General features: G+C 40.4%; 1 protein-coding gene and 1 long non-coding RNA gene across 3 annotated transcripts; both read right to left on the reverse strand.

The window, feature by feature from the left end:
* Nucleotides 1–8,543: 8,543 nt before the first annotated feature.
* Nucleotides 8,544–9,051, reverse strand: LOC109867247 (uncharacterized). Its single transcript, XR_004204832.1, has 3 exons — nt 8,902–9,051; nt 8,736–8,810; nt 8,544–8,601 (listed from the first exon to the last, which is right to left on the reverse strand). It is a non-coding gene; the product is annotated as an uncharacterized LOC109867247 (long non-coding RNA).
* Nucleotides 9,052–9,230: 179 nt separating this feature from the next.
* On the reverse strand, nt 9,231–22,710 carry tesmin (testis expressed metallothionein like protein). 2 transcript variants are annotated; one of them, XM_020456763.2, is made up of 13 exons: nt 22,448–22,710; nt 21,531–21,979; nt 21,107–21,235; nt 20,493–20,555; nt 20,251–20,310; nt 19,294–19,462; nt 18,890–19,032; nt 18,598–18,674; nt 15,870–15,941; nt 15,532–15,634; nt 10,712–10,849; nt 10,236–10,369; nt 9,231–9,853 (listed from the first exon to the last, which is right to left on the reverse strand). In XM_020456763.2, the coding sequence occupies exons 2-13, from the start codon at nt 21,957–21,959 to the stop codon at nt 9,670–9,672; spliced, it is 1,701 nt and encodes a 566-aa protein (XP_020312352.1). In that variant the 5' UTR covers nt 21,960–21,979; nt 22,448–22,710; the 3' UTR covers nt 9,231–9,669. The 2 variants fall into 2 exon arrangements, with proteins under 2 accessions (XP_020312352.1, XP_020312353.1); XM_020456764.2 differs by lacking the exon at nt 20,251–20,310 and having other exon boundaries at nt 22,448–22,708.
* Nucleotides 22,711–22,747: the final 37 nt, after the last annotated feature.

Below are 22,747 nucleotides of genomic sequence, written 5' to 3' on the forward strand. Positions count from 1 at the left end.
TTGATTTCTGTGTGTTGAATGCTTCCATATTACAATGCTTTTGTCTTGCTTCATACAGAGTGAATGGTTAACAGATCAGTGCTGGTGCGCTCTTCAACAGAGGTGGCCTTTGGTTAGACATGAATGGCAGAGGGTCAGAGCTAGTTAGATGGCTGTGTTAGCTGACTTGTGGGCCCATGTGGATTCACTTATTTTGTGCATTTCCAAAACATGACTTGAGTTCAATTTCACTCAAATACTTTGGCTGTAGTTTCTCACTACACCAGGTACACTCAGTGTTGAACCCTACAGCTTGGGCTGCCAACTTATCAATGAGTCACCAAATCCATATGTCAAATCAAAAAGTGAGGTCAGTTCTCCAATTCTCTTTGAAAACATGACTAAAAAAAGCAAAATTCTAAATAATTATGTCACTGAAAATGACTTGATAATGAAGGCGCAGGTACTTTAGTGAGAAGAGCTGTTTATGTACGAGGCAGGCTCAGCTTTGTACATTAAATAAAACCAGATACCGTAATCCCTAAAGAAATTCTTTGATTCTGTGCCAGTACAAAATGTATTAAAAAAACTAGCTTGGTTCCCCAAAAAGTTAATCTAATGATTTGGAAGAAGGGTTGTATCACAACAAGAACTCCCCGAAAGCAGTTTTCCAGGGAAGCCAAGCTGTGCTGAAGTCCACATTGAGTCTTCTGGCTAAAGAGAGAGAAGTCAGATTAGATGTGCTGGGCTCCTCTGTTCTATGCTCAGAGAAACCAGACATCCCTAATGAATGTGTTGAGAAACATAGACCAGTACACAGAGGATCCTCATAAAAGCAACTAATGATTGATGTTAAACATGAAAAACATCATACGCAAAGGAAGCAGCCCAGCTAGTTGCTCCACTCTGCATTCCATTACCACATCACTTCTAACCAATGATTTATATATGGTATACACTATGGGCCCGAATCAGACTTAAGAAATGTACAGCTTAACTACCCACATCTTTCCTATGCACTTCTCAGTAGTTGGTATTCAGACACCTTATGTAGGTGCATAACAGGCTTTGCAGGCGTGGTTCCCTTGTGGGCACTGAATACATTAAATTAAACCCCTGAAAACCCAGATTTTCTCATGGAATTTTCATTCAATAGGGTTTTCAGTACATTTATCTTAAGCCATCCCTTACAATAGGGTCTAGGCCTACCTTTAATTAGAATTGTGTTGTCAGGCTAGAATACACTGAGAGAACGGGTTCAGAATACAGGGATCAATGAAAGAAAGACATCTAAATATATGTGTATTTGTCTCTGTTTCAGCACCAACTGGTAGATTTAAAAATACTCTGATCTTGTAGATTAGCACATTTTTGGGTTAGGAAAGTATGTATGAATCATGAAAAAAAAAACGAACTGGTTTGGAGAGCCTTTACGCACACAATATATTGATGAATCAAAAATAAAAATAAAAAGTTAGAAGGTGGGAAAAAAAAGTCTACAATAAGGGATGAACAATAGTCATGTAAATCTACCCTAATCCTCACTAATCATGGAAAAGTATGACAACTGAACCGTGCACCAGGCTCAAGGTCTGAGTTCCACAATGATTCAAATAGACTACAAGTCCCAAAGTATTGCCCAACGTTAGCCTAATATGATCCACTAATGCTAGCAACCCTCAGGAACAACTACACAGAAGTGACAGAGGACAGAAAGGTAAACGGAATGGAAGGACGCAAAATGGAAGCTAGAAATGGAAGAAAACTAACACTAAAGTGACAATTATAAATGTATGTGGGTATTACTGACGGTGGCCCCTGATAGAGGCTAATATTTAAATGGAGAAAAGTCTGGGTATATAATTAAAGCATTCTACAGCGTATACATCAACTTGGCAGGTTCAGCCCTACAGAAGCACAGCTTGGGTCTCCAAATTTCATTCACAAAAATGAGGGCACACAATAAAAATTCTGACCAAACAGTTATTTATAGCCTACTTCACTGTGGAAAAAGGGGCCACAATACATGTCATATTGATATGATTTTCACTTTGATTCCATATGGCTGGTTAAACATTCGTCTCCAGGGATCATAAGGAAAAATGATTTAAAACAATGTCTGTGTATTTACAATCCGCTTCTCCAAACGGATGATTTATTTAACTAGCTCTTCTCAATTATAAATGACATTTTATGGGTAATACTGTCATTTCTATCAGGAAAAAAATTAAGTTAATGATTATTCATGGTTTCCTCCTGTGTAAAGGTGGTGGAATTATGAGGGATTAAGTCAGTCAGAATATGTTGTCTCCGTAGACACACCTCCACCACGCCTTCATTTCTTAGATCTCCACCCCGAACAAATAACGGATAAATAGCATGCTATTCTCATGCTTAACTTCAAGATCAGACTACACATTGAGAGAAAAGTGCATAAAGAGAGAATTATGTTCCACTTAAGCATGCTTAACTCTGGTCCGAATCGGCGTCTTCATGACTGACAGGGGGAGCTGTTTTGAAGCCACCACACCTCCATCGAAGGCACTTAATTGTAACAAAAATATTTTGGAAGCTATATAAAATGCATTTATTCATGTTTATATTTGTTTTTGCCATGTTTATTCTACAGACAATTTAATGCATACTTTTAAATTATATTATGTGAACTAACCATACAAAACAAAGAAAACTTTATATATAAAAACAATTTCCTTTTTAGAAAGTTCTAGTGTTACTTTCCCCACCACAAACAAACACTTAAATACATGTAATTTTGTCCTTGAAACATTTAATTGAAATACTGTAGAATTCCATTAACTCCTTTGGAAGACTGGTCTTCTGAGGAGTACCAATATGGCCGACCGGTGGTGGCTAAAGCCTCTCATTGGCCAATGCATAGCATAAGCAATTCAGGTGTTATACACAGTACATCATTGCTTCAAACATGGAGCATTCTAAAAGTATTTTACTGTATACAATGGAAAGATCATTTTCTCTCTCCATACATTAGAAAGTACATTGGTTTAATATTACAATGTACATGCAGTGACAGTCAAGGTTATAAAAAGAGGTCTGTATAAAAACGTATAATCTGATCAAATCGCATTGGGCCCTGGTTCATTGGGTAACAAATTCCTGATTTGGGTAAACACTGCCCTCTGCTGGAGGTACAGTGAGACTACACAAGCCGTGTCATAGTCATTGGACTGTGCACTTCATTTATTTGTACATACAGCAACATGATGTTAACAAGTCCATAAAAGGTTATATAGTTAGATATAGGTGTAGGTCTAAAGCAGTTGTGAAATTGAACCGGAGCTTCCCGGAGCCAGGTTCCTGCACCTTGGGTCAATGGGAGAGTCAGGTGGAGCCAGGCTCCTGCACCTTGGGTCAATGGGAGAGTCAGGCGGAGCCAGGCTCCTGCACCTTGGGTCAATGGGAGAGTCAGGCGGAGCCAGGCTCCTGCATCTTGGGTCAATGGGAGAGTCAGGCGGAGCCAGGCTCCTGCACCTTGGGTCAATGGGAGAGTCATGCGGATCCGAGCTACAGTACCTTAAGGGTTCAAAGTAGTATAAAAAGTAGGAGAAAATGATGATAAAGGATAGGGTTAGGGTTGAGGCTACTGTGTTTATTTTATTACCTTTTTAAATCATCACTGTATGTCATGAAAATAACTCAAAATATATTTTTCACCATTTATTTCCCTGAGCCTCCTTCTTCCATTGAAATCCTCATTCTGACCGTGCGGGTGTGTTGAGACACATTTTTGCATATTTACATAAATAGCCTTGATTGGTGGACAGGATAGCATTTGGTATTTTATACGGATCCCTATTGGCTGTTGCAAAAGCAGTAGCTACTCGTCCTGGGGTCCACACAAAACATGAAACATGACATAATACAGAACATTAGCTCAAGGACAGAACTACATCAATATAGATTCTAGAGCACAACCCGCTTACCCATTCAAATTAGGCAAATACATATGCAAATAAAAGATGAATGGATCCTTCTATAACAGGGATCTTCAACTTTTTATTTCCTAAGGACCCCCTCCCAGGCAAGCCGGTTACCCAGGGACCCACATCACACATTAACAAAATATTGCTGTCTGATAATGGCAATGAGAATTAATCAACATTTTTAAATTAAAAGATTTGGTAGATGGATTTTCATTATTTTGACCAACCCCACATTTCATTTGGAAGAAACAGTATAAACTGTAACATAGGTTACACCAAACACATTTTTCGCTAAGCAGCTGATTAGCTGGTTAAACAAAGGTAAGCCATGTGTTGTCAAAAGAATTGTCAAGAAAATTTGCAGGTGCATTTTGAAAGCATATAACACACTCTTTTCACACCACTTTGATACAAAATTAATTTTGTAACAGGTTAGGAAAGCATTTTCGCATTTTTAGCTTAACCTCAGCATTTTTACCTTAATCTCAGTCTCCTAACCTGTTACGTTAATTCTCCTAAACCTGCTACAAAAAGTCACATCAGATTCTCCAATGTAACTGTCTCCAGTGAGTGTAATTTGCTCATTATTAGGAGCTGAGAAATAACGTTGACATCATTAGAAAGATATTTTCCTCTTTTCTTCTGTAGTTATGTAATTCAAAATGTGTTTATTCTGTTGTTACTAGCGATATGCATAAAAACATTTCACTATAAAAAATAAAAAATACACTTTAAAAAAAATATATACACTGAGTATACCAAACACAATCTGTGCTGCTATCAGCAACCATGGTGTTCTACATCACCATGTTACACTCGGGCCACATAACACCCAGCACCTTCTAAGATTTATTGACAATCTAAGAGATATTTTACTTGAGCAGCAGGTTCAAGAGCAGCAGGGTCAAGAGCTAAATGAGAATCCCATTCCCACCTATGTGCTCGTGTGGAACAGTGTCCGTTTCCACCGAGCTGCTCAGGTAAGGGAATGGTTTAACATCAATGGGCAGTTTGTGAACTTGTACCTCCCTCCATACTTGCCTTTCCTGAATCCGATTGAGGAGTTTTTCTCCACTTGGAGATGGAAAGTGTATGATAGACAACCCTACACCAGAGTAAATCTGCTGCAAGCCATGGATTTAGCCTGTGGTGATATAGGTGAGGAATCATGTCAGGGCTGGATACGGCACACAAGAGGCTTCTTCCCCCCCGTTGCCTCAGGAGGGACAATATTGCTTGTGATGTCGACGAAGTGCTCTGGCCTGACCCAGCCCAAAGTCAAGAAGAAGCACATTGATCACGTTTACTCCTTAGATTTTTGACCCTTTTAGTATTGTATTCTGTAGTACAGTGCATTGTAGGCTGTATACTGTCCAATGGACAAATTGTATGGCCCTGAACCTTGTGCTTTCCATTTATTAACAGTACTGACTGCTCAATAGATTTTGACTGGTTGCAGGTTCATATCAACAAAGAACAAGAATTACAGTATCACAGAGACAAAGGACAAGTTTGTGAGATGCAGGGTACAGTACTGTAAAAATAGGGGTACAAGCAGGAGGAAGAACAAAAAACAAAATTGCCAAGAGCAGAGTAGTAATTTCTGATCAATTTTGAGCTACTATGATAGAACATGTTTTCGTTCATCAAAAGACAATGACGGAAAAATATGAATATTTTTTTTCGATTAAAAATGTACTTCTCCCTGAGAATTGTATGTTTTGAACAATGTGTTTTCTATTTTTCGGCATATTATTTACTGACTGCTTGAGAGTGTATATCATTTTGATCACTTTGTTTATGATTTGAGAGCAGTGTTTGATTTTGAACACAGGTAAAACTGTTTTGAGGCAAATGTTTCATTTTGAAAGAGGAGTCAGAGGTTATGTAAGTAGTGCTGGAAGATGAGGTTTTGTGTTTAATGTTTTCAGGAAATGGAGCAAGGTTTCAGAAATTGTGTTTTAGCAATTGAGAAAAACTGTAATAAGGGATCATAGCTTTCACCTGGACTCACCTGGTCAGTCTGTCATGGAAACAGCAGGTGTTCTTAATGTTTTGTATACTCAGTGTATTTTGGAAGACCACCTACAGTACTGTAGCAGACCACTACGTGGACACGTGATTGAACTGTCTTTACAACAGGACATTTACATTATTTTGTTTTGATTTGGTTGTAAAAAAGCTAAATTCTCCTTTAAGGCTTAAATTAAGGTTCAACTGATAAGTGGACACGAAGCTAGGGTTAGGCTATGGTTAGGGTTTGATTGTGGGGCTGTGTGTACAGTATGAGAATCTTTAACCTTAATATAATATTCTTCTGCCCTTAGCAAGGATTATACTCTCCAACCTTCATATCCAGCAGATGATGCTGCTGTGCTTGTTGTCACATTTACCTTGACCATGCCACCGCAAATATAGCTGATAATGATTATTGATTATCACACTTTATAATTCATCATTTATCAATGTCACACAAAATATCCCTTGTAACGGCCACATACACTACATGTCCAAAACTCATTCCAAAGTCATGGGCATTAATATGGAGTTGGTCCCCCCGTTGCTGCTATAACAGCCTCCACTCTCCTGGGAAGGATTTCCACTAGATGTTAGAACATTGCTGTGGAGAGCAAGGGCATTAGTGAGGTCGGGCACTGATGTTGGGCGATTAGGCCTGGCTCGCAGGCGGAGTTCCAATTCATCCAAAAGATGTTCGATGGGGTTGAGGTCAGGGCTCTGTGCAGGCCAGTGAAGTTCTTCCACACCGATCTCGACAAACCATTTCTGTATGGACCTCGCTTTGTTTATGGGGGGCATTGTCATTCCACGAAGTTGGAAGCACAGAATCGTCTAGAATGTCATTGTATGCTGTAAGGTTAAGATTTCCCTTCACTGGAACTAACTTATTCCTCCTCCACCAATCTTTACAGTTGGCACTATGTATTCAGGCAGATAGCGTTCTACTGCGTTCCGCCATATCCAGATTCGACCGTCGGACTACCAGATGGTGAATTTGTGATTCATCACTCCAGAGAACGTGTTTCCACTGCTCCAGAGTCCAATGGCGGTGAGCTTCACACCACTCCAGCTGACGCTTGGCTTGTGTGCAGATGCTCGCCATGGAAACCCATTTCATGAAGCTCCTGACGAACAGTTAATGTGCTGGAGTTGCTTCCAGAGGCAGTTTGGAACTCCAGTTTGGAGTTTTGCAATCGAGGCGGTCCCGTTCTGTAAGCTTGTGTGGCCTACCACTTCATGGCTGAGTTGTTGTTGCTCCTAGACGTTTCCACTTCACAATAACAGCACTTACAGTTGACCGGGACAGCTCTAGCAGGGCAGAAATTTTACAAACTGACTTGTTGGGAAGGTGGCATCCTATGACGGTACCACATTGAAAGTCACTGAGCTCTTCAGTAAGGCCATTCTACTGCCAATGTTTGTCTATGTAGATTGTGCTCGATTTTATACACCTGTCAGCAACGGGTGTGGCTGAAATAGCAGAATCCACTATTTTTGTATATATAGTGTATCACTGGGCGCTGGGTTAATAAACACAAATAGTATGGAGAAGTTCAACTGCTGTTCTTTGTATAAACATGAATCTTTAGGCAGGAAATGCCAAATAATAACTGAAGGATCTATGCTAAAACACATTAGTAGGGTTGGCTCCATTCTGATCCATAGCCCTTACACCTTTGGTGTTCCTAGATATGAAAGAACTAGAGCTGCTCTATAGACTTATAATAATATTAAACGCTGTGTGAAGAACAGCCTGAAGCTAGTCTCATTTAATCAAATGACAAGTGTAGGACGTCTGTTAACAATTTAGTGCAGTTCATGGTCAGTTTAGCCCACATCTGTGCTAGACATACAGATGCCTACTACGTGACTGTCTGTTGTGAGCACTCAGAGCAACATCAACAGACACGTGAGGATCATTATCTTCGCCGTTTGAATAATTTATTACAATATTCAGTCATTTTCAGTTGAAATTCTCCAGCAATACATTTTTAAAGAGAACATGTACAAATTTACACAGCACAAATTACTACCATTTTATCATATAAAGAACATATCAATAATGTCAGCAGTGAAAAAGTAAATGAAAAAATACTTAAGCCTTCATCTTAAGACAATTTTTTGAGGTAAAATTGTCCCATAACTAAACTACTTCAACCTCAAAATATCCATCTATCTTCAACACTCCAAGTAGTGGATTAGTTGTTCGAAGTCTTCTGGGTATTCTGAAATTCAGTGACCTCAACCTTTGGAACCCTACGGTCAAAATTGGAATATGACAATGCGTAGTCAATCTCACATTACTAAAGTCTGTCAATGATGTTCAATATATACAATAGGCTATGACATTGTATAACCATTTCACATTTGGCATATTATAAAATGAAGACAAACCTTTAATAAGTGTGTACCAGCCATTCAACCCTGATTTGTAAACACTGTCATCATAGTCAGGTACATCTCTTGTGCCATCTGAAAGTCATGAAATACAATATCCATTATCGATCGCTTTTGGGAAGCAATACGTGACGAGAAAATTAAATGCCCTCACGACATGGAAGCAGAGCCAGAAGTTAAACTTACATTTTCCTTTGAGATACATCATTGACTGAGGGCCCCAGCGGTTTGGATTCATTTTAATCTGTCGAACAACGTAGAGATAAACTCATTTAGATCACATGGCTGTAGTTGCTGCATTCATTAGCAGTACAAGTATATTAATACATGTTCTTTAAAAACAGTTCAGAAAATAACAAGATTAATACAATTCTTTACCTTTTGAGCATGTGATTCCACAATCAACCAAATCACAATGATTGTGCAAGTCCATTGAATCGTTGTTCTTGACCTCTACAAATAAATAAACATCCCATTACTTCTCCTTATAGCCTGTTTTTTTGTTGTTGAAAATACTCAAAATTGTAATATCTAAATTACTTACCATGTCTACAAAAGAGCTGCCTGTCTACAGCCAAGCCAAACCATCTGTGATTGGGCCAATGTTCTTGTCCTCTTTTATTGTTAGGGATAACAACAGGGTCTCAGGTTCAATAGTACCCCCCGTGTGAGACAACTGTTGCAGGTACTCTGGAGCTCTCCTAGGAAGGCTGTTGATGTTAGCTCAAAAACAAAAAGCTTACGTCAAGACCTCAATTGACATAATGAAAGTCAATACAATTAGAGTATCCTGGATCTTTAGATTTGTTTTTAAAGATTCTGCATATCGTTTATTTGCAGATATTTAGAAACATTAAAACTAATCACATTGTCGGAATTTAATATTTTATTATTTTCACAGAATGCTCATCAGTACATTTGGATGTTGTATTTTAACAGAGACTCAACAGGGACATTTGCATCAAATTAAACGTTCTTTCTGCAGCTTAAAAAGAAAGGATGAAAGAAATGGAAAGAATTGTTCACAATAACTATTTCTTTTATTCATATTTCAAACCAATGACATATGACCCAAAGCTGATGGAACTTTCCTCCATTCTGAGACTTAAACTAAAGTGAGTGAATAAGTTAAATAAATTAACGCATAAATACATGCATAAATCAATTATGTAACAAATAAATACATACGCATACACAATTCACAACATCTTGTTAATAAACATGTTGATAAAAAATGGCAGTTTAAATGTCATCATGTCTAGACCAGACCATATCCAAAATGTTAATCAACTTGTCCTACATGAGATTCTGTCTACGAGCTAGTAGATTTAAATATTGACCGAACAATCTGCGTCAAACACTGGCCGAACTCCTCCAAAATCATTTTCTCAGCTTGACACAGCGTGTAGCCTTCCTTCTCAGCCTCCTCTGCTTGCGCCAGAAGACAGCCGCATGTGGCTTCCACGACGTCGAGCGTGATGCACGACAGAGGACACCTATCAGCCAAAAGACCAACAGTGAACAAAAGAAGGAAGGAGGAGACCATTCTCCTCTCCTTACAACAACAACATAATGCAATTAGCAAGTCCCGAAGAGACTAAATTATTTGTTTGTCAAGTGAAATGAAAATCATCTTACACTTACACTACATATGCATAGATATTCATTCATGGCCTACTTCCTAGTCAATTACTTATTAAGCCATCATGTTTAGGATTAATTTATTATGATTTTTAAACGATTCATTATTTAATTGACTAAACCTGGGGGGGGGGGGGGGGGGGGGGGGTAAGGGAGTTGGACAGAAAGCAGGGAATGATTGCTTTCGATTTATTTTTATTTTTATCTATGACATTGAATTAATTTAGATGTCCTCACTTGTCCTTGTCACATTTGGCCTTCTTGTAGAAGGTGGTGTCAGGGCTGTCCCACACCATGGTCTTCCTCTCTGGACTGTCCTCATAGTTTCTGCAGCCCACACACTTACAGGTGGATGAGCACATTATCTTGGCCTGTATGGGACAATAGAAACACTACTGTTACAGACTAGTATTCTACACTGGCTATACCAAACATTAGGAACACCTTCCTGATATTGAGATACAGTGCCCTTTACCCTCATAACAGCCTAAAGGACTCTAAAAAGGTGTTGAAAGTGTTCCACAGGGATGCTGGCCCATGTTGACTCCAACGCTTCAAACAGTTGTGTCAAGTTGGCTGGATGTCCTTTGGGTGGTGGACCCTTCTTGATACACACAGGAAACTGTAGCGCATGAAAAACCCAGCAGCGTTGCAGTTCTTGACACTACAGGTTCCTCTTAAGTCAAACAGAGTAATGTTTTATCCATATATACCTCATAGCACTCGCAGTAGTTCTTCAGACAGCCTGAGCGTTTGCAGTTGCAGCCCTTGTTGTGGCGTCCTTTGATCTCTCCCAGTTTCCCGTTTCCAATCTTTGGTCTGAACGCCTCTGGATTTCTGTCCAGACAAATCTTCAGGAAAATTATATGTTTATCAATCTTAAAATAACATAGAGAGCAGTCTACCAATAATAATTAAACATGATTTATCACCACCTCCCTACACATCTAGCTCAGTTGACTTTGACAATATTTTTCACTTACAAGATGAAAGATACCGACTAAAACTAAAGCATACACACAAAAAAAGATTCTACCTAAAAGGCTTCTTCGACTGTCCCCATTGGAGAACCCTTTGAAGAACCCTTTTGGTTCCAGGTAGAACCCCTTTGGGTTCCATAAAGAACCCTTTCCACAGAGGGTTCTATCTGGAATCCAAAAGTGCTATTCTATGGCAGGGGTGTCAAACTCATTCCACGGAGGGTCGAATGTCTGCAGGTTTTTCAATTAAGATCTAGTCAACCAGGTGAGGGGAGTTTCTTACTAATTAGTGACCTTAATTCATCAATCAAGTACAAGGGTGGAGCGGAAAACCGGCAAACACTTAGCCCTCTGTGGAATGAGTTTAACACGTGTTCTATGGGGACAGCCAAAGGTTCCTTTTGGAACCCTTTTTTTCTACGGGTGTAGGGGAACCCTGGTCCACTGAAGCTGTTGTCTTTCTGTCTGCTGGCAACTCCAGTGGCTCACTGAGCCATCAAACTCCCCTAATAGTCTGACCCTCTAACCTTGGGCGAATCCATAAATGGTTCAATACAAACCCTGATGAGTTCATTCAAGCAAGTGTAGTGCCTGTCAGCAATGACAGCAGGCAGATACTATGGGTGTCCTCTCAACAACTTCATCAGTTGTTCCAAGACATGACTAGCACTGTTGTGGTGACCAACAAAATTCCATGTGACTAATCAACTAATCTCCTTTCATGCACTCTGGACATGGTTGGTTGTATCCAACTCACTAACAACCATCAGGTCCTAATGGCCTGGTACTCAGGGCTCTATTGTCCCTCCATCAGGTCCTAATGGCCTGGTACTCAGGGCTCTATTGTCCCTCCATCAGGTCCTAATGGCCTGGAACTCAGGGCTCTATTGTCCCTCTAACCACTCTGACATCTATGCAAATGCATTCGAAAATCACATCAAACACTCATCAAAACAGTATCGTGCTTTTAAAACTCACCTCACTGTGCTACACCGGCTCCGACGCTCATGGGATGTGGCAGGGCTGGCAAACAGTTACAGACTAAAAAGTAGGTGCCCAGTGACATGAAACAGGTCAACATTCACAAGGCAGCAGGGCCCGACGGATTACCAGTATGTGTACTCCGAGCATGTGCTGACCAACTGGCAAGTGTCTTCACTGACATTTTCAACCTGTCCCTGACTGAGTCTGTAATATCAACATGTTTCATGCAGACCACCATAGTCCCTGTGCCCAAGAACACTAAGGTAACCTGCCTAAATGGCTACCGACCGTAGCACTCACGTCTGTAGCCATGAAGTGCTTTGAAAGGCTGGTCATGGCTCACATCAACACCATTATCCCAGAAACCCTAGACCCACTCCAATTTGCATACCACACATGATGCAATCTCTATTGCACTCAACACTGCCCTTTCCCACCTGGACAAAAGGAACACCTATGTGAGAATGCTATTCATCAACTACAGCTCAGCGTTCAACACCATTAGTGCCCTCAAAGCTCATCACTAAGCCAAGGACCCTGGGACTAAACACCTCCCTCTGCAACTGTATTCTGGACTTCCTGACGGGCCGCCCCCTAGGTGGTAAGGGTAGCTAACAACACATCCGCCACACTGATCCTCAACACGTAGGCCCCTCAGGGGTACGTGCTCAGTCCCCTCCAGTACTCCCTGATCACTCATGACTACAAAGCCAGGTACAACTCCAACACCATCATTAAGTTTGCTGATGACACAACAGTAGTTGGCCTAATCACCAACAACAATGAGACAGCCTATAGGGAGGAGGTCAGAGACCTGACCGTGTGGTGCAAGGACAACAACCTATCCCTCAACGTGATCAAGATAAAGGAGATGATTGTGGACTACAGGAAAAGGAGGACCGAGCACACCCCCATTCTCATCGACGGGGCTGTAGTGGAGCAGGTTGAGAGCTTCAAGTTCCTTGGCGTCCACATCAACAAACTAACATGGTCCAAGCACACCAAGACAGTCGTGAAGAGGGCATGACAAAACCTATTCCCGCTCAGGAGACTGAAAAGATTTGGCATGGGTCCATAGATCCTCAAAAGGTTCTACAGCTGCACCATTGAGAGCATCCTGACGGGTTGCATCACTGCTTGGTATGGCAACTGCTCGGCCTCCGACCACAAGGCACCACAGAGGGTAGTGCATACGGCTCAGTACATCTCCAGGGCCAAACCTCCTGCCATCCAGGACCTCTATACCAGGCAGTGTCAGAGGAATGCCCTAATAACTGTCAAAGACTCCAGCCAACCTAGTCATGGACTGTTCTCTTTGCTACCGCACGGCAAGCGGTACCAGAGCGCCAAGTCTAGGTCCAAAAGGCTTCTTAACAGCTTCTTCCCCCAAGCCATAAGACTCCTGAACAGCTAATCAAAGGGCTACCAAGACCCCGCTTTTACACTGCTGCTACTTTCTGTTTATTATCTACGCATAGTCACTTTAACTCCACCTACATGTACTTATTACCTCAATTACCTTGCCTAACCGGTGCCCCCGCACATTGACTCTGTACCGGTACCCCCTGTATAAAGCCTCGCTTTTGTTATCTTTCTGCTGCCGTTTAATTATTTGTTACTTTTATTTTCTACTTAACACTTTTTATCTTAAAACTTCTTAAAGCATTGTTGGTTAAGAGCTAAGCATTTCACTGTAAGGTCTGCGCATGTGACAAATAAAATGTTATTTGATTTTTTATTTATTTATTCTATTTAATTAGTCAAGTCAGTTAATAACAAAGAAGTTGAAACTGAGTGTAAAACATGGTAGTTGTGGATGTTGTTTTAAAGCCTAACACAACAAAATGGATTGTGGATGTTGTTTTAAAGCCTAACACAACGAAATGGATTGTGGATGTTGTTTTAAAGCCTAACACAACGAAATGGACTGTGCTTTCTAAGGTGATGATTACTTCAAAACATCCCTTCGCATATTAGAGCTTATGTATACGCATAGGCCTATGAGCCCAATCCCGAAAATCCTGATTTAAAATAATGATTGTGCTGTTATTCAATACATACCCTCCCCTCCGCATGACAGAAAAACATACAAAAACAAAAAAATGATTTATTTTGTACATAATTGGTCCAGCCTATACTCCAAAAATGTAAAGATTACTATAATCACCTTTGTGTGGACTGTATTATTATGCATACTGGATGGACTGGTTATCTTATGCTACGCTCCAACATTACTATCCATGAGTCTGGGAGAGAACCTACAGGCCTAGGTGATGCTGTTTAGTTGTGAAAACATCGATGTTCCCGAACAGATTTCACTTGGTTTCCCAAATTAAGCACTGGGTAGCTGCAGGAACATAATTGGAGAGCCCATGGCATACAGAGTTTAGACGGAATATCACCTGTCGCACAGTGAGAGTGTGCATGCTCCTCAAACAGCGGTGGAGTGAAATAACTGGAGAAGCCTACCAGCGTGATTGAAAAAGAAACCAACGGGGGGCTCCACTCGCTATTGGAGTGCATATTGCTGACGTCTTTTCCCCCTGCCTATCTGATAATGGGCCATTCTAAATTCAAAAGGCACTCGCACATTTAAGCTATCTTTGTTGCAGGTGTATGGTAACAATTGAATAACATGACAGAAGAAAGCTGCACACCTCTCTTGCTAGTGTCACTGTCCTCTTGAGGCCAATGTGTAGAGCTTAAAAAAAGAACAGTGATACTAGCAAGAGCAGCACACTGGTTGTTTCTTTTTTCTAAAACGAAATAAAGACAAGATAAAATTGAGAATAGTGAAAATAATATGAACACTTGATGAGAGAACAGCGTGTGCAGCCTGAGGCAACGAACAGAGCGCAAGCTTCTCACATCATCAATAGCCTATAGTTACATCATAAAGCCCATATATGTTCTGATTTCTAAGACATTCTACGGTTTGTATCATTCACGTCTAATGTTGACAAATAAGTCTAAACCTAGCGTATAGCACCTGTTTCAAATGATCACTTTTACGCTCAACCTAGCCACTTCATATGCATTCCGGAATGGGAAAAATATCCTTTCTATTTTATTCAGCTATGTTCAATTATGTTCTTCTTACTATAAAATCATATAATATTAAAGAATGGCAGACTTATAAGCATATCTTGTCTGCTAAATGAACAAGCCCACAGCCTATGGCATGGCGCATAGCCAGATAACATACAGAAGGTCAACTCATATTCTGTTCTTTTGAAATACATTTTCTTCATATCGTGTTTCTTTAGACCTGCCTAAAATATAGAATGGATGTATTGTGATGGTGTATATTAAATTGATTTATTATACTTTTTTTAAACGTAAATGTTCCAAAGGGAGGCATCAGCGGCTTGTATGTGTGGAGGCCTGGAGATACTAAACGTGTTTATGATAATTAACAGACATTTACGATGGGACCAGCAGTCTTTTGCATGACAATTATCGGCTGAGAAAATGTCATGACTGCCACAGAATGGACAACTTGTAATCAGTAGGGACAGGAGTTGTTCCTAACCAGGAAAAACTCTAATGAGACAAGTGTTTCACTGTACCTTGATGGCCTTGTATCTCTCTGACTCGTGCTCATTGTTGTTGCAGCAGTTGATGCAGTTGCAGTTGCTGCAGACGTCGCCGTTAGCGAAGCAGTCACAGTAACTACAAAGACAGCATACACAGTGATTAGACCAGTCATGATTCATGATGACATAATGTACAATGGCAAATAACATGAGGAGTGAAGGTCTTAGGACACACCCAATAATTGCTGAGTCATTGGTTGGTCATTCTACAAAGATTCACACGTGAGATCACACTTGTCAGTCTACATAACAGATAACGAAGAAACGATAAAGAAACTACTGTATATCTCACTGATTGTTATACAACTCACAGTTTGAGACACTGAGATTTAGTGCAGTTGCAGGGCTTCTTGGATTTGGAGTCCCATAGAGATCCACTGAGACTTGATCAAGGTGAAAGAGAAGATGCAGAGTTACTACCATGATCTGCTGACCATATGATCTATGACAATATCTGCAGTGTCATAGTCAGCTAGCTAGCACACGGTGTCACCCCCGCCTCCCGGAGTCCTCCTTAGGACTAGCTGGCTAAGCTAACACAGTGTCCTCGGCATCATTAACAGAACAGGAGCGAGGGACACTACTGGTGTGTACTTTTCTTCTGTGGGGTTTATCAGCCGTTGGCATTCAACGTTATGGTCAATTACCGTCATTTACTGTACTGGAGCGCCTCCTCCTCCTGCCTAAGTACTGCAGTCATAGCTTAAAAATTGACAAATAAAAGTATAAAGAGGGGTTCCTGCAGATGCAGGAACTGCCCACATGCAGGAATGCCCCGAATTACAGCCTGCAGTCACACCCTTCTCAAAACACTTTCAGACTTTCAGAGTGATCACTATTGAACAGCAAATGGCCACTAGTGGTGTAAAGTACTTAAACACGCACTATGCAGAAATCGCTTCTCCATTTCCTGCTTGCAAAAATTTGAATAGTTTGCCTAATTTCAGTTTATATGACAAAACAAGCAAGTATAGTGTAGAGAATCATTGTAACATCTAAACCACTGTGAAATATATTTTCCATAACCAAAAATATTGTATTTTCAGCTGTTTGAAGCTAGTGTACAAAAACGAAAGAGACAAAAATGTAACTTAAGAACGGGAAGCTTAGACTTGCTTTCAATGCAAATTATAGATCTATAACCAGCATTTCTATGTGAATTTGGTCGGATCGCCCAAAAAGTTACATATTGAAACTTCACAACTTTTACTCCACTAGATTCCTAAAGAAAATATGTACTTTTTACTCCCATACATTTTTCATGACACCTGAAAATTACTTGTTACATTTTGAATGCTCAGGCAGGCCAGAATTCTGGTCCAATTCACACACATATCAATATAACAGGTTGCCCTCCCTACTGCTTCTGATCTGGCAAACTCACTATACACAAATACTGTGTTTGTTTATTTTATTTATTTTATTTTACCTTTATTTAACCAGGTAGGCAAGTTGAGAACAAGTTCTCATTTACAATTGCGACCTGGCTAAGATAAAGCAAAGCAGTTCGACAGATAAAACGACACAGAGTTACACATGGAGTAAAAACAAACATACAGTCAATAATGCAGTATAAACAAGTCTATATACAATGTGAGCAAATGAGGTGAGAAGGGAGGTAAAGGCAAAAAAGGCCATGATGGCAAAGTAAATACAATATAGCAAGTAAAATACTGGAATGGTAGTTTTGCAATGGAAGAATGTGCAAAGTAGAAATAAAAATAATGGGGTGCAAAGGAGCAAAATAAATAAATAAATTAAAATTAAATACAGTTGGGAAAGAGGTAGTTGTTTGGGCTAAATTATAGGTGGTCTATGTACAGGTGCAGTAATCTGTGAGCTGCTCTGACAGTTGGTGCTTAAAGCTAGTGAGGGAGATAAGTGTTTCCAGTTTCAGAGATTTTTGTAGTTCGTTCCAGTCATTGGCAGCAGAGAACTGGAAGGAGAGGCGGCCAAAGAAAGAATTGGTTTTGGGGGTGACTAGAGAGATATACCTGCTGGAGCGTGTGCTACAGGTGGGAGATGCTATGGTGACCAGCGAGCTGAGATAAGGGGGGACTTTACCTAGCAGGGTCTTGTAGATGACATGGAGCCAGTGGATTTGGCGACGAGTATGAAGCGAGGGCCAGCCAACGAGAGCGTACAGGTCGCAATGGTGGGTAGTATATGGGGCTTTGGTGATAAAACGGATTGCACTGTGATAGACTGCATCCAATTTGTTGAGTAGGGTATTGGAGGCTATTTTGTAAATGACATCGCCAAAGTCGAGGATTGGTAGGATGGTCAGTTTTACAAGGGTATGTTTGGCAGCATGAGTGAAGGATGCTTTGTTTTGCGAAATAGGAAGCCAATTCTAGATTTAACTTTGGATTGGAGATGTTTGATATGGGTCTGGAAGGAGAGTTTACAGTCTAACCAGACACCTAAGTATTTGTAGTTGTCCACGTATTCTAAGTCAGAGCCATCCAGAGTAGTGATGTTGGACAGGCGGGTAGGTGCAGGTAGTGATCGGTTGAAGAGCATGCATTTAGTTTTACTTGTATTTAAGAGCAATTGGAGGCCACGGAAGGAGAGTTGTATGGCATTGAAGCTTGCCTGGAGGGTTGTTAACACAGTGTCCAAAGAAGGGCCGGAAGTATACAGAATGGTGTCGTCTGCGTAGAGGTGGATCAGGGACTCACCAGCAGCAAGAGCGACCTCATTGATGTATACAGAGAAGTAAATTATAATATATTGTATATTGTAAATTATGTCTGAGTGTTGAAGTGTATCCTTCTATCCATAAATAGAAAAAATAGAAAATCGAGCTGTCTGGTTTGCTTAATATAGGGAATTTGATGTACAGCATTTCTATTTTACTTTTACTCAAGTACGACATTGGAGTACTTTTTCCACCACTGTACTTCAGTACATCTAAAACTAGATACTTTTAGTAAAGTAGTATTTAAGTGGATTCATGTGGAATCCTTTGCATTTTTCTTATCGTTTTAATGGAAAACCGGGACAAATTCCATTTGTCACATTCCCTAGTGTTCCTACCGTAAGACACTGCTTGCCGTGGACTGACCATCAGGGACCAGACATAGGGAGTCAGGATACTCAGGATACTGGTGGTACTGGCAGGACAACCATATACATGTCACTTTTCAACTTCATGGTCAATTGTTATGAAGTTCATTTTTCTTTTTAGCTTTTCAAGTTTGATGGTTGATTTAGTGTTATTTATCAGTAGTAAAAGCAAACATTCTGGCCTACATTTTTTGATTGTTAGAGCCACAGTTGATCTTATGCAGGTCATGAGACTTGAGGATGAGACAGAAATGCTACTGACCTGTGAAAAGTAGGGTGCAGGCATGTGGTTGTAGCTGTATCCAGAGCTAGGAGGACCAGAGAAGACCAGATGGTTGGGGGAAAGGAGGCTGTGGTTGGGCCCAATGGGAGGCAGGCTAATAGAGGGCAGGTAGGACTGAGAAGCTGTAGTACATGAAGAATGAGATTGGTGTCGATACTGCACAACATATCATAGCCTGCTATGAATTTTTATTTATCTAAAAATACATAATAAACATTCTGGGATTAAATAGTTTATACATCAATATTGGCTTACTTATTAAGACGTATTCAAATAACCAGAACAGCTCAACAACAGTAGGCCTATGAGGTATGGGATGATCAAGATTCTTCATGGTAGACGTCAACAACACAGCACTAAGACGTGATCTGCCTGCCTCTAACCTTTTCCCATTGAGTAGCTCTGCTCTGAGTTTTCCTTAGAGGATGTGGTGTAGTAGTGGGTCTCTGGACTGGAGGCAGGGTGGCCAGGAGGCAGGGAGTGGAGCATCTGACCTGGGCTACAATGGTTCATTACCACCATCTGCCCTCGGCCACTCATGTTGCACACAACCTAGATAAAGCCCCACAGTGGACGTGTCATAATACCCATAAAACCAAGCAGTCAAATAGGGAAATGGTTCCAATCGTTTTTCCACCATTCCTTTTGCCCATAGGGGATTTTGAAACACTTAAAATAAGGGCTGTGTTTTGTGTAGGCTTATCCTGGTGTGACTTTTTGGTAACCATGTAAATCTCTCAGATAAGGTGACTTTTATCAATATTTTCAGCTCTACTCTGAGAATAGAAAATGCTAATTAGCATCAAAGTAGACATCATGCAAGACGACAAATCCCTGCAAGCTTCTGTACGTAATTTTTAGCTGACATCTTTACTAACAGTCATTGTGTCAATTTAAGACTTGCCAAAGACAGTTCACAGAATTGTCAATTTAAGGAAATGTTGCTTATTTATTCATTAGTAAATGTTGTTAACATTAGATAGTTAATCCAGAGATTCTTACCTTTTTTCCTTGATTCGGCAGTCTCATCCAGATCATGGCATTTGTAGTTCTGTATGAGCTAATTAGCATTTCATTTTGAGGTGGTAAATACAGGCAAATATACTGAAAAGTCACCTTGCCCTGAGAGAGATTTCCATCGTTATCAAAACGTCATGCCAGGGTAAGCCTACACGAAACACAGCCATTATTTAAGTGTTTCTAAAATCCCCTATGGGAAAATGGATGGTGAAAAAACTATTTGAACTATTTCCCTGTTTGTTTAATTGCTAGGTTTTATGGGTATTATGACTCATACTGTGGTACTCTTATGGAGTTACAGTTTACTGCTACACACTCACAGAACCGTGTCCATCTGTAGAGTAGGCCTTCATTGTGGAATTGAATGTGTACTGTAGTGCCTAAAGGTAATACATGTTGTTGATGATGATGATGGAAAACTGTGGCCAGTGGAAAATTCCCACTGGGCACACACTGGTGTTTCCACGTCATTTCAATGAAATTACATTTAACCAACATAGAATAGAAGTCTGTGCCCAGTGGATTTTATATATATCTCTCAGCTAAACAATTAGACACTCACAGTGGCGTTCTCCCCAAGCTGGTGGTCTAGGTGCTGTAGATACACAGTGAGCGGCCCGTTGGCCTAGAGACCGGAAACACAGAGATTTTATAATCAGATGCCTGGCATTTCATTGCTAAAAATGCATATCTCTGAGAATCCACACAGTAATGGTCTTCAGTTATGGTTGTTATGAAAGGACTTTCATATATCCTCTTGTTAGAATTATTGCTAACACACCATTTGACTCTTGTAAGGTCATTGCGATCATGTTTAGAATACTGCTCTATCTTTTGAATCAGAGAGCCCTATTCAATAATAACCATTCAATCAGGTTTCCAAGGCTAGATAAAATCATATAAATTCTCTTTGCTATGCAAGACTGCATATTAAAATGGTCATGCTGACATTTAGCCTGTTTTTCACAGTCAACCCTTTTTCATTGATCATATGAATTCAAGAATGTGTCTATTCCTGCAGTGCAAAATTCATGAAATAAATGCTTTCTGGTAAAGGTTGTATATGGTCCTGCATTATACATTATTACCATTTATCTGTGTCATTGCAAGCATGTGCAGTATGTAGGTTACATGTACACTTGTACACATCAGACAGTAAGTTGGAAATCCTCTTACAGACTGACTGATGTCCATTTGATTCTGAGGCATTAGCTCGGCCATAGTCTCCTGTTTGCGATAGGACTCTGGTCCGTGGTCATCCTTGCTGTCTGGGCAAATGCTCGCCACAGCATCATAAATTTCACCCTGGACAAAACAAAATGTATATGTAACATAACACAAACTTCAATTAGAGCAATATATTGTACCACCTCAATAATTGATAGTGATGTCAAAATATCCAATAAAATATCAGTGTATTGGGTAAGTACATTCTGCATCGCCGGATGTCCCGGGTTTGCACCCTTTAGACCATTCTATTGGTAATTTAAAAAATCTCCACCCACTCGGGGCACCAGGCATTGCAATACGAACTCACCCCATAGATTGAGGATTGTAATGTAATTTCTAAGGTTTGTTTTTGGTTTGAATTAGCACTTACTGACAACATATTGCTGTGGACTGGGCCCTCAGATGACCACTGGCCACCAAGTGAACTGAGATGACTGTTATTAGCTAAACTGGGGTTCATTAAATGGAACGGGCTAGACTGGGGGAGCACAAAATCTCCATGAGTAGCAAATTGGTATTGAGGGAGTGAGGGCTCAGCATCATGTGGAGGTGGGTAGAATCTGTAGTTGGTACAGTGGTGGTCCATCCTGCTGGACCCAGCTTCTCTGCTGTACCCTGACCACTCTCCACCTGAACCATGGGGCATCACTCCTGGCACACTGAAGTCAGTGTGATCGCCTGAATCAATGTTGACGTCCAATGTTCTTAGGTGGCGAACATAGTTCTCAGAGGAATAGACAGCGGAGGTTTCGGATCCATTGTCCAAACTTCTTTGGTTTTGCTCTTTGAGGCAACTCATTCTGAAAACAAGGCTCCTACCTGACAGAAACATAAATCAGAAACATAAATCAGTGACAGTGGTGTTAGCCTGGAAAGTTAGTAAAACACTGGCCCAGAGATGCATTTTAGGCTGACTTCATGGTTAGAATCAATGGGCATGGTTCTAACGATTCAATTTAGCCTTAAGATGCTTTTGGGAAAGCAGCCCGGATGTCTAGTCTAGTTAAAATTAGCTAGAGAATCAGTCAGTTCACCATTCAATAATACATTTGACATATAGCTTTCCTTCGTCATGATTTTAGGCGTTAGCATAGCTAGAATAGATAGTTGAGCTAATTACTGTAGCTAGCTAACTTAGTACAATACTATTCATATACATTTTTTACGTTTTTTTCTCGACCTCTCTTGTTCCAATAGCTATTAGTTGGACAGTTCACAACAAATAACAATATGCTGGTGTTTCAAAGCTAATTAGTACTAGCTAGCTACCTCCACCAATAACTTTACCTAACAGTCAGCTGTGGAAGAACCTTTCCTGAGGCGAAGTGACTGTAGGGAGGGGCGGTGCGAGCCACATCCATCTTTCAAAATGGATGCGTTCGATGGCTTGGCTGGTGCCAGGGGGGATGTTTTGGATTTGCACTTTGGGGCTAGTAATAATGTTATATCATTTAAATGAGTAGTGAATAGGGATTGGACTGATTTAAGAGCGACATCATTTTTGATTGGCTTGTATTAGTTTACTAATTCTTTGGGGTCAAAGACCTTTGTGTTTTTACACATCTAAATAGAATAGATCTTTGTTAT

Source organism: Oncorhynchus kisutch, linkage group LG22 (assembly GCF_002021735.2).
Source record: "Oncorhynchus kisutch isolate 150728-3 linkage group LG22, Okis_V2, whole genome shotgun sequence".
Lineage (NCBI taxonomy): Eukaryota > Metazoa > Chordata > Actinopteri > Salmoniformes > Salmonidae > Oncorhynchus > Oncorhynchus kisutch.

Coding starts and splice junctions, on each gene's coding strand:
- tesmin (XM_020456763.2), bottom strand. CDS start 21,959: ATGAGTTGCCTCAAAGAGCAAAACCAAAGAAGTTTGGACAATGGATCC. Junction 21,236..21,530: donor TCCACAGCAATATGTTGTCA/GTAAGTGCTAAT, acceptor TGTTTTGTCCAG/GGTGAAATTTATGATGCTGT. Junction 9,854..10,235: donor GCCAAATGTGACAAGGACAA/GTGAGGACATCT, acceptor TTTGGCTGATAG/GTGTCCTCTGTCGTGCATCA.